The following is a 17,014-nucleotide window of genomic DNA, read 5'->3' as shown; positions in this document are numbered from 1 at the left end:
CAGCAGTTGCATGTTTCTTTAATAGGCTATAGCCTTTTGACTAAGACGATAAGCTTGCCATTGCTACATGTTTTCAGTCAGCTCTTAATGAAAAATGTCCGTTCGTTATATGCATGCATAGTATTTTCATTTGGTCACAACATTTGACTGTTTGGAAAAAAACGGTTAATGGTTGGATAGTCGGCAGCAAATTGGACCTAAATATGCATTCCCTAAAAAGAACAGAACCCAGTACAATAGAAGACAGTACAATAGAACAGTGACTCACAGCTTCCTTGATATGGCAAGAGAAGACGTGGACCTGGAAGTCCTCTGAGCTGCGGTAGCTCTCAGTGAAGGAGAAGCAGTCACTCTCGATGGAGCCCTCCCGACCCCGGGCGCAGAACAGCACCTTGTAAATGGGGAAGGAGGCGATCTCCGTGCCTGATGCCTGGTCCACAATCCTGAGGAAGGAGAGATCAAAATATAAGCAATTGCAACTATTATTGAAGGGGATAGGGGTTCCTTAAGTAGGCCCACTCACCTTACAAACTTTAATTAATGTTTTATTGTCATATTTTTCCATTGAGTACCACAGCATGCTCCGTTAATTTCCTCTACTGTAATGTGTCATATTATTTCCCACAAAGGTCTTTCAAGACACCTTGGTTCTTTATATAATTTCCTTCTTTCTGGTTAGGTGCAGAGAAATATCTATGATTTTACACATTAAAGTTTATTTTCTTATTTTGTGCGGGTATCTTTCTCATTCCCTAATTCCCATGGTTGGCTAGAGGATTGTTATGGCTTTGTTTCTATATATTTGTCAAACTGCTCAAACCAGAGTGTAGGTGCTTACAAATGACACTGACAATAAAGGGTGTATTCAATCGTTCAACCTTTGTTTCGATGCAATAAAAATTAAACCCATTTCAGATGTGTAAGAGTTTAGCCTACTTGTTGCATAGTCATACATACAGAAGCAAGTACATGTTGCAATTATTGAAGGCTTTAGTTTAGGTCTATGTAAATACAGTAGAAATTCCCCAGACATGAAATGCACACATCGATGGTGCAGTATATTGGTGTGGATGACTGACCTGACACACGTGGGGCACAGACAGAGATGCCACGCTCTACTCATAGTGACCACATACTCACACACATACTATAGTCTCTATTGACGCAGCCCCCGGGGACATTAGGCACATGAGGGTGACGGGTATGGGGACTGACCTGACACAGCCCCCCGGGTACATTAGGCACATGAGGGTGATGGGTATGGGGACTGACCTGACGCAGCCCCCGGGTACATTAGGCACATGAGGGTGATGGGTATGGGGACTGACCTGACGCAGCCCCCGGGTACATTAGGCACATGAGGGTGATGGGTATGGGGACTGACCTGACGCAGCCCCCGGGTACATTAGGCACATGAGGGTGATGGGTATGGGGACTGACCTGACGCAGCCCCCAGGTACATTGGGCACATGGAGCGTGACGGGGATGGGGATGGCACTCTCTGCCCGCAGTGTGGTCATGGCTCTCTGGGCCTCGGGCTCACTGCGTGGGGCCTTCACCCACGTACAGCCCAGGTAGGACAGCTTACTGAACTGAACACTGTCCTCCTCCTGGACTGGTGGGCTGCCTGCTGCAGGACACACTGACACCTCTGATAGGGACAGACAGACAATTGGTCAAAGGTCACTTATTGTTTAGAATGTTAGGGCAGCTCTGTGGAATAAATGGGTTGTCTAATCATCGTCCTCAGTAAAATGGTCCCTGAACTGAAAATGGGATAATATTTACAAAACCACAAACAGTTATTTGAAGCTAATATGATTTGGCCTTTGACGATTATAACAGTAACTTGAGGCTAAGTTTGATGCTAATGTAGTAAAGAAGACAACCCACAATGCTAGTGTTAGCATGTACTAGCCTGCCTATATTAGTCCCCAGCAACTGGGGAAGCTACTTGTGGAGAGAGGAAGCCAGGGTCATGTCTAACCTGTAATTGCACACTCAGCAACAGGAAGTGAAACTAAGGACAGCACAGTAATGGCCAAAACTGTTTGTGTCACACATACACACTACTTAGAACCAGGTTGGACTGAAGAATATCATTTGTTGTCAAATGTATCAATGAAAGTCATTGAAGTCAGGGTAACTGTATAGGTCATTACAAAGCATGCTCACCCCTTCTTTTGTGTTTCCTTGGTTTAATCTTAGAGGCAAAAAAAGATTTTGCCTTGGTAAAACATCAGAGTGGCTGGTAGATGTTTTATTTTTTTAAATCTACCTGCCACAGCAGCTGGTGGCCCAAAAATGGAACTTTATGCCCTGTTTGGGTCAGACAGCCATGTACAATACAGTACCAGTCAGCATACTTTGACTGTTCCTTGTCTACATGATCAGTACAGTACACTCTGATACAACTACTTAGTAACAATGATATGTTTACATTGTTTATCTATTGATTTAATCTACTGCACATAAAGCATGTGAAACTATTCTTCAATCGTGTATACATGCTATAATGTACTTCTACATATTGAGGTCACTGGAACAGCCAGCAAAAGTCTTGCATTTTCAGAGAGAGAACCAGATAGATATGAAAATGTATGAGATTCTGTACAATGACATATTCATGAGTTAACCATCCAATAGGCACATCCTGAACTGATTCATTGCCCTACGGGATTGTAACAGATGAGAGGTGTAGAGTAGTACCGGCAGGTGTGGAGGACAGCGCCAGGCCTTGGGGTCGTGTCTGTGGGACGGGGGCTGTGGAGTTCAATGTGTCGCAAAACGTCTCGGTTCCCTCCTCTCCTGCTCCTCCACTCCGGTCCTCCATCACTACGTGGTGGTCATCCAACAGCTCCTCCATGGCCCTCTCCAACTGCTCCTTCCCATTGCAGGACATCTGAGGAAAGGAAGGGATTGAGAGGTGAAACCCTGTGTGTTGGACTGGCTTTCAGAAGAGGCTCAAACAGTGGCTTTATACTAGAGTAATTGTATAGGAATAACCAATAGAGAAGTGTGTGTGTGTGTATATATATATTTAACAGTTGACATATCACAAATCGACCGCTAGCTGCTACATGCTCCCTAGGCAATAGACAGGAGGAGTGGTGTGGATAGGTATTAGCAACATGGTAAAAGCTCCTCATAGCCCTCTGATAGGCTAGTGGAATGTCCATCATATTGCTATCCAATCCTTTCTGATCTACAGGAGAGCCAAGGGGTTAGGGGTCAATATCGGCATAGTTGATCAGCATTGTTAGCATCTACCTTGAGTCTGGGCTTGCCCTCTGAGCCAGAGGGGGATCCTCCGGTAGACGGCTGCACCAGCACAAACTCCTCGCTGGTGACAGTGGCCACTGATTCGGTGGAGCCGCTCACTTTGCCAAGAGAGGTGTTGTCCATCGTTAGCCAGGAGCCCCAGGGGCCAGCGCTCTCTGCCCCCGTCCTCTGCCACGCAGCACAGCCTTCTGCTCAACCCCCTGCTGCTGGAACCCTGGATTGGAAAACACATTTCACTACATTTGGGATTGTCATGATAATATAGAAGCATAGGACTATAGCCTAGGCTTAGCTTACATTCTCTACAGTGGGATATGGAGTAGGTAGGGACTGTCCATTTGTAACGTGTTTTTTCTATTTGCAAAGTCATGTCTGTGGCTACATTTGCCAGTTAACTGAACAGAAAGGCCTTATTTGAAACTGGAGTGGAGAGCATAAGCTGACAGCATAGCCAAGCCTGATATTACACTGAGCCTCAAAGCCCTATGTCATCTGAAATGGAGATCATCGATTCAAAGTCAAATTACGCTTAGGCCCAGCATTTGCTGAACAGCTCCAAACTAATTGAAGCAAACCAATCAGTTGAATAAAACAGGCATCTGCTCTTCATGGTATTTGGAAGAATTAGAGGATCATATGCTAATTTCAGACCCTTTCGTATGATTCCTGTTTGAAGAGTGCATTATTTTCTGCTATTTGCGAAAGATGTTATCTAAAAATAGCCTGTGATAGTTGTTTTTCCTTTAGGTCTCACATATTGACAAGATCAAATCAAACGTGTCTTGGGTGGCCGAGGTTCGGCTGAGTGTCAGTAGTGACGGCATAAGAGTCAGTGCTTTGATCCGAATAAGAAACTGAGTGCACTCACTGATTGAGTAAAAAGCAATTTCAAGTCTGTAATAACTTGTTTTAAAGTCATTCCAAAAACCAGGCAAGGGAAAGGGCTATGTAGGGAAATGTTGAACCATGTCCTTGGATTGGAAAATTCAAATATAGCCTAAAGCTTATCAAGACTACAAGCCTTGGTCTCACGCTGTAGTAATGATCTTAGATGGCTAGAAAGAATAGCAGAGCTGTTCTCATAAATGGGCAAGCACAAAGACCTTCTTCCGAAGATAAATATACCTTGAATTTCAGCAGACACAGCGACCGTCAGGAGTTGCTAGTAGCCTGGTAGAGGCGCTACTTGGTTGCTTTAGTGCTAACACAAGTTTGCTAGCCAGTATCCACCTACGCTAACAGTTTGAATGGAACATGTGGAGTAGGTGAACCTACATGTAGTGAGGGTCACTGACTCCTATTGGTGAAAAACCACAGCACACACCCAGTTTCCCACTGAAGCAACAGACAGTCATGTGCTCCCATCACACTCATTAAATTATGTACATTACAATCTGCAGAGGAGGAAAATAATGAATAGTCCCAGCAAAGGTGTAAAAGTACCAAATTGTCATGCTTGAGTAAAGACGCATTAATATAAAATGGAAAGTAAAAGTCACCCAGTAAAATACTACTAGAGTAAGTCAAAGTATTTGGTTGTAAATATACTTAAGTTTGTTTTTTAAATGGCATTGATAACAAACTTAAGTAAAAACCATTCCACCTCATCTGTTACAATCCCGTAGGGCACATATGTCAGAGTCAAGGCCCGCGGGCCACATCCGGCCCGCAAGAAGGTTTTTTACGGCCCCTGGGATGATCTTGATTTATTATTAGAACCGGCCCGCAGCAAGCCGGCAGCCCGCAGATCTTTTACACGCACCAATACTACATTTCCCACAATGCAAAGGTGACGCACCGAGCAGTAGGCTGCTTCATTTCAATATTTATTGGCACAGCAGTCGTCAGCATCACAGTAAAATTAACTTTCAGATACCCATCAAAAATGGCAAAACGGAAGGTGGATACTGAGAACCGGGGGTTTCAAACAAGGTGGGAGTCGGAGTATATGTTCACGAAGGTAGCTGGAAAACCTGTGTGTCTTCTGTGTGGAGAAAGTGTGGCGGTACTGAAAGAGTATAATCTGAGACGACATTATGAAACGAAACACGCGGACAAAAACAAGAATATGGACATGGAACAAAGGCTACAAAAGGCCAGTTTTATTTTGGCAGAAGAGATCGCTAAATCAGCCCGGCCATTTACGGAGGGGGATTTCATCAAAAACTGCATGATTAAAGTTTGTGACGAAGTTTGCCCAGAAAAAAGGCAACTCTTTTTAAATGTGAGTCTGAGCAGAAACACCATTGCCGAGAGAGTAGACCAGTTGTCCATCAATCTAAAAGAGCAGCTTGTGAAAAAGGGAAAAGATTTTATTGCATATTCCTTGGCTGTGGATGAGAGCACCGACATTTCTGACATTGCCCAGTTGTCAATTTTCATCCGCGGAGTGGACTCCAACCTAAGCGTGACAGAGGAGTTTTTGGCTTTACGTCCTATGCATGGCACAACTACGGGGCATGATTTGTATGAAGAGGTGTCAAGATGTGTAAATGAGATGGAGCTGCCTTGGGAAAAACTCGTGGGTTTGACAACCGACGGAGCACCTGCGATGTGTGGACACAGGAGCGGACTGGTGGCGAAGATACGGGAAGAGAAGGGAAGAGGAAAACGCGACAGGTGAGCTGACAGCTTATCATTGTATCATACACCAGGAAGCGTTGTGCGGTAAAGCCTTGAAAATGGAGCATGTAATGAGCATCATCACGCGCACAGTTAACTTTATCAGAGCCAAAGGTTTGAATCACCGCCAGTTCAAGGCATTTCTGACGGAGTTAGAAACGGAGCATGGTGATTTGCCTTATCACACAGAGGTGCGATGGCTAAGCCAGGGAAAGGTGCTTCAAAGATGTTTCGAGCTTCGTGAGGAGATTTGTCTGTTCTTGGACAGCAAAGGGAAAGACACAACACAACTCCGAGACGAAATGTTTCTGTGTGAAATGGCTTTTCTGTGTGACATTACGAGTCATCTGAATGCAATAAACTTGCAGCTGCAGGGTCGGGATCGTGTCATCTCTGATATGTACAGTACAGTGAAGGCATTTAAAACCAAACTGACTCTGTGGGAGACGCAGATGCGGAAAGAAAATTTGAGCCACTTTCCCAGCTGCCAGACCATGAAAGAGAAGCTCTCTACCAGTGCGTTCCCGAGCACACAGTTGGCTGATAAAATAGGTATGCTTGCCGCTGACTTTCGACGCCGATTTGCTGACTTTGAAGCACAAAAAAGCAGGTTGGAACTGCTCGGTAACCCATTTGCTGTTGACGTGGAAAGCTCACCACCAAACCTCCAAATGGAGTTGATTGACCTCCAATGCAATGATGCACTGAGGGCAAAATATGCGGCAGTGGGTGCTGCGGAGTTCGCCCGTTTCCTCCCCGGCACAATGCCCCAGCTGCGCATCCAGGCTGCTCAAACGTTGTCTATGTTTGGCAGCACATACCTGTGTGAACAACTGTTTTCTTTGATGAACCTGAACAAAACATCACACAGAAGTCGACTTACTGCTGAACACCTCCACTCAATTCTGAGGATTTCTTCAGCTCAGAGCCTTACCCCGAACATTGATGAACTTGTGGAAAAGATGGGACACCACCAAGTATCACCCTCAACCTCAAACAAGTGAACATTACTGTGCAATCACATATTTAGAGTTTTTACTCAGTTCAAGTTTAAAAGTTAAAATTTAATATTTGTTTTCACTGCATGTTACTTCTCCTTAAACAAAGTGTTGTTTTTGATTAATAGATTTTTGCACTTTATTTTTTTGTATTTCAATCCAATTATATTTTAAAAATATTTCAGTTGAGTGGATGATAGAAAATTGCTATTATTGTTTTTTCTTTGAAGTAAATTTAGCCCACTTTTGCTAAAATAGAAAATATAGTCTACTGATGGTGCCTTGAATACCGGTTTCTTTCATTTAATGTTCATGTTATGGGGATATTTATATAAAGGAAATTTGTCTTTTGTGTCTGTTGAAAATTAAAGATTACTGACAGAGCCATAAGAAAATATTGCTTTATTTATCTGATCATATTGTAATATATTTGTTAGGTTTTCAGTAGGTTCAATTAGGTTCACTAGACTATATGCGTCATTTAAAAATTTTTCAATGAACATTCGAACAGTCCGGCCCTCGTCTTGTAGCTGATTTTTTTATTTGGCCCTCCGTCCATTTGACTTTGACACCCCTGCCGTAGGGCAATGAATCCGTTCAGGATATGCCTATTGGATGGTTCAAGTTAACTCGTGAAAATGTCATTGTACAGAATCACATACATTTTCCTATCTCATTTAATATAAGGAATTTGAAATTATTTATACTTCTACTTTTGATACTTAAGTACATTTTAAACCAATACATTTAGACTTTTACTCAAGTAGTATTTTACTGGGTGACTTACTTTAGTAATTTTCTATTACGGTATCTTTACATTTACTCAAGTATGACAATTTTCCACCACTGGATGTGGCTGGTGGTTATAGCATTTATTTCACATGACCAATCAATTTAGACAAGCGTGTAAGTGTGAACTAATACTTAAAAATATTCTATATCTGGACACTTTGTTTACCTAGAATTTTTCCTTATTGTAGGCTACTACCACTTTTAGTCTTAATCTTTACTACACTATTCACTGCTGAGCACATGACCTCACATGTGAATCCTTAAAGAGGGTGGGGCTGGCTTAAGAGGGTGTGAACAATGCTGAATAGGTGTAGACAAAGGAGAGCTCTTCAGTAGGTACTTAAACGTTCAAAAGGCCCTTTTCTCAAAAGTGAGTTTACAAGTTTATCAACTTTCAAAGCAGAATTACTTTCCCATTGTTCCTCAAAAATGCAATGATATACTATTTTGTAGCTCTGAGTCTCTACTTCTATCCAATGTAAAAAAACACACCATGTCATATGTTGCTACATAAGACTGAATGCAGGTGGTTAGTCACATTTTAGAACTCATTCTCAATAGAAAAATGGTTAAAATTCACATTATTCAAATACATTCATGAAGTTCAGTATTCCAATGCACTACCTGTATCATCTATCATCTATCATCTCTAGAAACTTAATAAAGTAGACTCAAACAAACACACAGTGATGTGTGTGGTGGTGTGAAAGCCCTGTGTAGGCCATGTACAGTGATTTCAGAAAGTATTCAGACCTCTTAACTTTTTCCACATTTTGTTATGTTATAGCCTTATTCTAAAATGTATGAAATTATTATTTTTTTGCCTCGGATCTATTTTAACACATTTTTTAAAAACTGAAATGTAACATTTACAAGTATTCGGACCCTTTACTCAGTACTTTGTTGAAGCACCTTGAGTCTTCCTGGGTATGACGTGCATCTCAAAACAAAAACTAAAGAACACAGTTTCTCCATCCTTCATTGTATGACAGTTTCCCAAGTTTCAACTCCATCATTATACCCCATGTAAAATGTAAGGGGTTGTGTTAAGTTCAAGGAGGTGGTGAGGTAAGCTTGAATGGAGGTTTGGAAGTGTCATCTTCCTGGGGTTTGGGGTCGCGCCTGTGGGGTCTGGGTGGAGCGGCTGGAATCCTGTGGTCTGGTGCTTTAGGGTCCGGGAGGATTAAAAGTAGAGTCTCCCCTCCTCACAGAAAAAAAAAACATTAGGAACACCACCATGGAAAACAGTGGCCATTTTTAATTGAGGACCTGTCAGTGGGACTGTGGTCAGAGAAGGGGGCTCATCACCATTAGGGTTAGCAGAGGAGATTTCGCAAATCATTCAGGGAGATCATTACAGAGGGTTGCTGGGTACCCATGTGGTAAGGAAAAGGGGGACATTGTGGCAAGAGGTGGAAGTTGGCTACCGCAAACGTTTCCATAAATCTCTTTGACCAACATCACGCAGTCTTTTTATTGTTTCAACGTGTTCTTTAAAACATCAGAGTGGCGGCCATACGAGTGAGTGATCTTCGGGCGGGGGTTCTTTGTTACATCATCCTAATCACAGCTCTGACCTAGCTTTGATTCTAAGCTCTTTGAGCAAATTAAAAGTCTTCACCAGCTCTCCAGTTACAGATCATACATCTTCAAATCTAATCAATGTATTGGTCACGTACAAATATTTTGCAGATGTTATCGCAGGTGCAGCAACATGCTTGTGTTTCTAGCACCAAAAGTGCAGTAATACCTAACAATACTAAATTAATACAAGAATAAAAAAAGATGATATGATGGGGTGTATAGACATGGCCAGTATATGAATAGAAAAGGTGTCTTCAGAACGCACACTCCACGATAGGCCTAGTTAAACATTTCCTGTTCTTCCACTTGTTCGTCCGTGTGTGGTTAACTTTTTCACACATATTTACCAACACAATCATCACTGCACAGTAGTCATAAGCTATCTAGAGGGTAAAATGCTACAGGCCTAGGCCAGGTTTCCCAGATAGGCAGACCGAGGGCCAAATTCATCCCGGGGTTGATTGTATTTGGCCCCCCAACTTTAATTAAAAAAATTAAATAAAAAACGACATAAGACTGTAAAGTCTCCAGGAAATCAGCTCAAGTGATTTAAACTTAGGAAATCTGTTCCCGAGTATTGCCACGCATAAAAAGAGGCATACGTGATCGTATCCCAAAGTAATCAGGGATTTAAATAAATCAGTTTGTCAAATTGGGGTGGCAGGATAGCCTAGTGGTTAGAGAGTTGGACTAGTAACCGGAAAGTTGCAAGTTCAAACCCCCGAGCTGACAAGGTACAAATCTGTCGTTCTGCCCCTGAACAGGCAGTTAACCCACTGTTCCTATGCAGTCATTGAAAATAAGCATTTGTTCTGAACTCACTTCCCTAGTTAAATACAGGTAAAAATAAATAAAAATACTATCCGTTTGGAATTCTTGCAATCAATTTGCAGTGTACAAATGATTTCTAACTATGTCCCCTCAAATTTTTGGTGCACTGAGCAAAATTTGAGCCTTGGAAACTTTAACATTGTGAACATTTTGTGCAACTTACAGTGAAGACTGAGGCTGTAGCCTTACAGTTTGACAGTAGCCAATCTAGGCTATTTGTCCAACACAACCAATGGAGCAAATCCCATAACATTTTCACGTGGAAATAGAAATCAAAAGCTATGATATAGTCTACAATAGCCGATACGTGACCCATTTAAGGAAACTAGGCGTATGGTCGCGGGTCACTACTTCACACGAGAGCTATTTGAACGTATTCTGTGTTTTATATCAAAATGCATTTTTTGGCAGAAATGCCTTCTGGATCATGTGAACTTTCATGTGCCTTAATAACAAAATTGTCTGTCATCTGTAAATACGAATAAAATTGTTAAATTACAAGGTTTAGCCACAGAAAAAAAACAGCAACCTTCCCGCTAGCCATGATTGGCTGAGATAATGAGTGGACTGGACATGGCGAGAAATGAGTTTGGATTGGTCTGCCATATAGCACCCTTTGTTTACTTGAGCTAGTCAGTATGTGTAGGTAATCCTGTATAATACTGCTTTATATATATATATATATATATATATATATATATATATATATATATATATATATATATATATATATATAGCGTAGTAGAACTGCAAAAGTGTTGCTCTCCACTTTCTGGAGGACTGAGTTTTGAAATCAGTGGAATTAGAGTATGATAGCTAAGGAGATGGAGAAAATACCTCTCCGGATTACATCTTCAAACTAAGTGCAACCATGGCTTCAGTGACAGAGAGAAGCATCCAACCATGATGTATACAGGTAAGATAGTCTAGCAAGCTACATGTTCAGATATTACACATTTCTAATTTTGACAAAGTCATTTTCATTTCAAGTTAAAGTGTACTGTTAGCTAACGTTAGCTGGCTGGCTCGCAAGCTAATGTTACGTGTATGATCTTATTATTCGTTTCTCAGATTCATTTGCTTGGCTAGTTATACCCTAGTGTTAGCTAGCTAACATTGAACCTGGTTGGTTAACTACCTGCAGATTCACGCAGGGTAGTAACGTCATGAGTTGGGATTATGGTTCATTTACCTAGCTAGCTAGAAGTCTTAGCAAAAGACTCCACTATGCAAGTGTCCATTTTAATAGAATTTCACTGCGACAACTGTTAGCTTGGGTGCTTGACTTCTGTTTTGATCCGAGCATTCTGTCCTCCCTTAAAGATGGGTGGAGCTAAAGCTTGAGGGTGTGAACGATTCTGAATGGGTGTAGACAAAGAAGAGCTCTCCAGTAGGTACCAAAACATTCATAGGCTATTTTCTCAAAAGTGAGGTTACAAGTTTATCAACTCCCCACTGTTCATGATATACCAATTAGTAGCTCTGTGTCTCTGCTTTTATTCAATGTAAAAAAAACATTGACATTTTGCTACATAAGAACTAATCAAGGAGATCAGTCACATATGTGGTGTTCAATGCAGGCCTACATTGCATGAGACTTAACGTTTTTACATTATGAAGGGTTTGACATTAATATGTTTTTACTTGGTCCCATTCTGTTAGACAAATTGTTGACTTTAAATTGCAAGAAACCACTCTACTAAATAAAATGTCATATTACCATACAAATTATTAGACAAACTCAGCAAAAAAAAGAAACGTCCTCCCTCTCAACTGCGTTTCATTTCAGCACACCTAACATGTGTAAATATTTATATGAACATAAGATTCAACAACTGATCCAAACTGAAAAAGTTCCACAGACATGTGACTAACAGAAATTGAATAATGTGTCCCTGAACAAAGGGGGGGGGGGGGGGGGGTAAATCAAAAGTAACCGTCAGTATCTGGTGTGGCACCCAGCTGCATTAAGTACTGCAGTGCATCTCCTCCTCATGGACGGCACCAGATTTGCCAGTTCTTGCTGTGAGATGTTACCCCACTCTTCTACCAAGGCACCTGCAAGTTACCTGACATTTCTGGGGGGGAAAGACCCTAGCCCTCACCCTCCAATCCAACAGGTCCCAGACGTGCTCAATGGGATTGAGATCCGGGCTCTTTGCTGGCCATGGCAGAACACTGACATTCCTGTCTTGCAGGAAATCACGCACAGAACGAGCAGTATGGCTGGTGGCATTGTCATGCTGGAGGGTCATGTCAGGATGAGCCTGCGAGAAGGGTACCACATGAGGGAGGAGGATGTCTTCCCTGTAACGCACAGCGTTGAGATTGCCTGCAATGACAACAAGCTCAGTCCGATGATGCTGTGACACACCGCCCCAGACCATGACGGACCCTCCACCTCCAAATTGATCCCGCTCCAGAGTACAGGCCTCGGTGTAACGCTCATTCCTTCGTCAATAAATGTGAATCCGACCATCACCCCTTATGAGACGAAACCGTGACTCGTCAGTAAAGAGCACTTTTTGCTAGTCCTGTCTGGTCCAGCAATGGTGGATTTGTGTTCGTAGGTGAAGTTGTTGCCAGTGATGTCTGGTGAGGACCTGCCGTACAATAGGCCTACAAGCCCTCAGTCCAGCCTCAGCCTATTGCGGACAGACTGAGCACTGATGGAGGGATTGTGAGTTCCTGGTGTAACTCGGGCAGTTGTTATTGCCATCCTGTACCTGTCCCGCAGGTGTGATGTTCGGATGTACCGATCCTGTGCAGGTGTTATTACATGTGGTCTGCCACTGCGAGGAAGATCAGCTATCCATCCCGTCTCCCTGTAGAAATGTCTTAGGCGTCTTACAGTACCAATTTTGCAATTTATTGGCCACATCCGCAGCCCTCATGTTCCTTGCAGCCTTCCCAAGGCACATTCACGCAGGTGAGCAGGGACCCTGGGCATCTTTCTTCTGGTGTTTTTCAGAGTCAGTAGAAAGGCCTCTTTCGTGTCCTAAGTTTTCATAACTGTGACCTTAATTGCCTACCCTCTGTAAGTTGTTAGTGTCTTAACGACCGTTCCACAGGTGCATGTTCATTAATTGTTTATGGTTCATTGAACAAGAATGGAAAGCAGTGTTTAAACCCTTTACAATGAAGATCTGTGAAGTTATTTTGATTTTTTACAAATTATCTTTGAAAGACAAGGTCCTGAAAAAGGGACATTTCTTTTTTTGCTGAGTTTAGTAGGCTACCCCTCTGCCTATTGACCTATTTACATATTCAAGCCTGTCTCAAAATACAACACTGTCCCTTTAATTAAGACATAAGCTTTTTACCTGACTGGCTTTTCAAAGACAACTTGAAAATATTGCTTACAGGTTTTGTGCTCTTGTAGGAAGCAGTAAATCCCCATTGCTGCCCTATGCTTATCTATAACTGGACTAATAATTAGCAAAGAATATCAACAAATTCACACATGTGCAGCTCTGAACTGATCTGAAACGCGCATTCACTTGCGGGTCATCGACAGTTTGTTGCATTGAAAAGGAAGCTGATATAATGTTGATTCGATCACAGAAGAAACATTGATCAATATATTTCGGCCCACAGCTGAATGTAATTTGGGGCCTAAGAAACACACAACTGTCAAATAAAGCTATTTGACTAAAACAATGGTGATTACAAGTGGTGAGTGATTGTATCAGCAAGCTGTGAGAACACCACTTCTTCAGGCTGTCAATCAACAATAATATAGGCCAATCTGGTCCTTTCACCGACGGTGGTGTCTTGCCTTAAAAGCCTCACAGCCGTTGGAAGTTATTAGTCTATTCATCTGAGAGGTAACTAATTATACTGAACCGTGTGTGTTGTCCAGAGGACAGCCAAGGTGATTGAGTGGGTAACAGTGTGAAGACATGTATAGGATGGGTGGAGGGGAGAGACTGGGAAGAGGGCTATAAATCTTACACATCAACATCTGGGAGAGGCCAGGACCCTGTTCTGTGTGGTGAGATTATAGAGCAGTGCTTTGCTGCTCTGCCTTCCTCCTGAAGCACAGCATCATGTCCTGGACCTAAAGACCAACAGCATCTGTAACACCCTCACTCTGTCAGAGCACCATGAACAAGTTCATAAAAGATATATATCAGAAAACAGGCCTTAGAAATGTACTATTTACTACCCCTGCCATGGGCTAAATATTGCACAACAAATCTAGAATTTCTCCCTACAGCGTGGGCTATATTTAAGCTGGGTGTGGTGGCGACAATGAGCACGTCAACAGACCTTACAACATACGACAATACTGATGCAATTTAACTGACCTAACTGGGCGTGTGCATAAGCTACCTTTTACCGTCTGCCTTACAGGAGAAACTGGCAACTTGTACTGCCCAAATAAGACAAACGCTCTGAAACCCGACCCTTTAACCAGTTATCACACCCTAGGCCAATTACACGCACAACAAACTGGGCTATTCATCAGAGGAAAATAAACAGTCCACCCTGTACTTAATACTACAATAAACTATAGTCTAGCTAAACACAATAGTAAAACCTGCACACATTGGCGCGTCCATCGAAAACGACTGAGCTGACCTGTTGAGGTCACTCAAGGCAAGTCTGAATCATTAGGTGGGGCAAAAACTTCACATTTCCTTGCCTTGCATCTCCTTCCAGTTGATGGGCGAACGGCTGCAGTGTCTACAGCCAGGGGCTATGACATCATAGGCTAGCTGCTAGGTTACAGCAAATGTCCTGCCTCTGGGAAATAAGTCTCAGTGTGGTAGGGTACACACAGGCCCGTCACTGATGCATGGCTTGACACAGGCTTTGACTAAGCACGCATCCTCTAGTCCAGTGTTTCCAACTCCGGTCCTCCAGTACATGTTGTGGCCGGACAAACTCACCTGATTCAACTCAATGATTAGTTGACTAATAGAATCAGGTGTGCTTGTCCGAGGCCACAACATGTACCATTGGGGGTTCTGGAGGACTGGAGTTGGGAAACACTGCTCTAATCTAGCACACATTGGTGAGAAACCACAGAATGAAAGACGAACCGCCCTTGCTGTCTCTGCCTGCCTGCCCCCCCCCCCTTGGGTTGTGCCGTGGCGGAGATCTTTGTGGGCTATACTCGGCCTCGTCTCAGGATGGTAAGTTGGTGGTTGAAGATATCCCTCTAGTGGTGTGGGGGCTGTGCTTTGGCAAAGTGGGTGGGGTTATATCCTTCCTGTTTGGCCCTGTCCGGGGGTGTCCTCGGATGGGGCCACAGTGTCTCCTGACCCCTCCTGTCTCAGCCTCCAGTATTTATGCTGCAGTAGTTTATGTGTCGGGGGGCTAGGGTTAGTTTGTTATATCTGGAGTACTTCTCCTGTCCTATTCGGTGTCCTGTGTGAATTTAAGTGTGCTCTCTCAAATTCTCTCTTTCTCTCTCTCTCTGAGGACCTGAGCCCTAGAACCATGCCTCAAGGACTACCTGACATGATGACTCCTTGCTGACCCCAGTCCACCTGGCCGTGCTGCTGCTCCAGTTTCAACTGTTCTGCCTTATTATTATTGGACCATGCTGGTCATTTATGAACATTTAAACATCTTGGCCATGTTCTGTTATAATCTCCACCCGGCACAGCCAGAAGAGGACTGGCCACCCCACATAGCCTGGTTCCTCTCTAGGTTTATTCCTAGGTTTTGGCCTTTCTAGGGAGTTTTTCCTAGCCACCGTGCTTCTCCACCTGCATTGCTTGCTGTTTGGGGTTTTAGGCTGGGTTTCTGTACAGCACTTTGAGATATCAGCTGATGTACGAAGGGCTATATAAATCAATTTGATTTGATTTTGATTTGAAAGGGTAAATAAACATTTGTGCCCTGCATGTAGCTTTCTTCTCTAAGCAATTCTGAAAATATTGTTCTTCCAATGAATACCGAACACTACTTCTACTAGGCTAGAAGCCCATGTACTCATTTGTTTATTTAACTAGGCAAGTCAGTTAAGAACAAATTCTTATTTAACAATAAATGACAGTGTACCCTGGTCAAACCCTCCCCTAACCTGGATGACACTGGGCCATTTGTGCACCGCCAGATCATGGCCAGTTGTGATTCAGCCCGGGATCCAACCAGGGTTTGTAGTGACACCTCTTGCACTGAGATGCAGTGCCTTAGAACGCTGCGCCACTCATAAACAGCATAATACTAGGGTGACATATTTTGCTTAAGTTTTAGGCGAGGTTACATCATGTTGAGACGCCCCAACTAATTGGTCTGTTCAGCTGGTTTGCACAACAATGTTCAGTCTGTCTGCTCATGACTCCATACCATATTATACAGTATTCCTTTACCAAAGTTAGGTTATTCAAGACAAAACCTATCTCAATGTGTATGTGTGTGTCACACACACACACACACACACACACTGCAAATGTGGACTTAAAATGCAAATAGGGCTGGGCAATATATATCACAACATTTTTCACAGTATTTTATGTTTTTGAATAAAACAGTTCTAAATTAGCTTTATAAGTAGTGCATGACCTCGGGGTGGCAACATACCCATTGAAATCACTTAGAATGTCTTTCTCCATTCTGATTGTTTTATACTGTACAATCCGATTTCCACAACAAAAAATTCAGCATTTTCATCCATTTCCTGCACTCATCTCAACAAGGTTATCAAACATGTATTTGCATCTGACCATGTAGACAGAGTGAACGGCAAATGCCTGTGACTGATCAACCAACAACTGCTCTCCTTGAGTGACAGCGGGTGAGGGAAGCGGAACGCAAGAGGAAGGGGGAGAGAGACGACTCAAATAGCAAAACAGAGTAAACATGTATTTTTTTTTACGGACGTTACATGCATAGGAGTGGCGTATCACATTTAACAAACATTGAAATACTGGTGTAGAAGAAAAGGTAAT

The 17,014-nt window shown here is 42.7% G+C and overlaps 1 protein-coding gene across 2 annotated transcripts in view; it reads right to left on the bottom strand.

Annotated features, from left to right (window-relative positions):
• LOC110486505 (rab GTPase-activating protein 1-like) overlaps positions 1-17,014 on the bottom strand; it is a 145,304-nt gene that overhangs the window by 126,076 nt on the left and 2,214 nt on the right. For both annotated transcript variants that reach the window (XM_036947517.1, XM_036947567.1), the window contains exons 2-5: positions 3,271-3,496; positions 2,710-2,902; positions 1,441-1,651; positions 269-443 (exon numbers count right to left, since the gene is read on the bottom strand). In XM_036947517.1, the coding sequence (XP_036803412.1) occupies positions 269-443; positions 1,441-1,651; positions 2,710-2,902; positions 3,271-3,405 (714 nt within the window). In that variant the 5' untranslated portion in view covers positions 3,406-3,496. The remainder of the gene's footprint in view (positions 1-268; positions 444-1,440; positions 1,652-2,709; positions 2,903-3,270; positions 3,497-17,014) is intronic.

The sequence above is a fragment of the Oncorhynchus mykiss genome, chromosome 1 (genome assembly GCF_013265735.2).
Source record: "Oncorhynchus mykiss isolate Arlee chromosome 1, USDA_OmykA_1.1, whole genome shotgun sequence".
NCBI lineage: Eukaryota > Metazoa > Chordata > Actinopteri > Salmoniformes > Salmonidae > Oncorhynchus > Oncorhynchus mykiss.
This window is presented reverse-complemented; position numbering and strand designations above follow the sequence as displayed.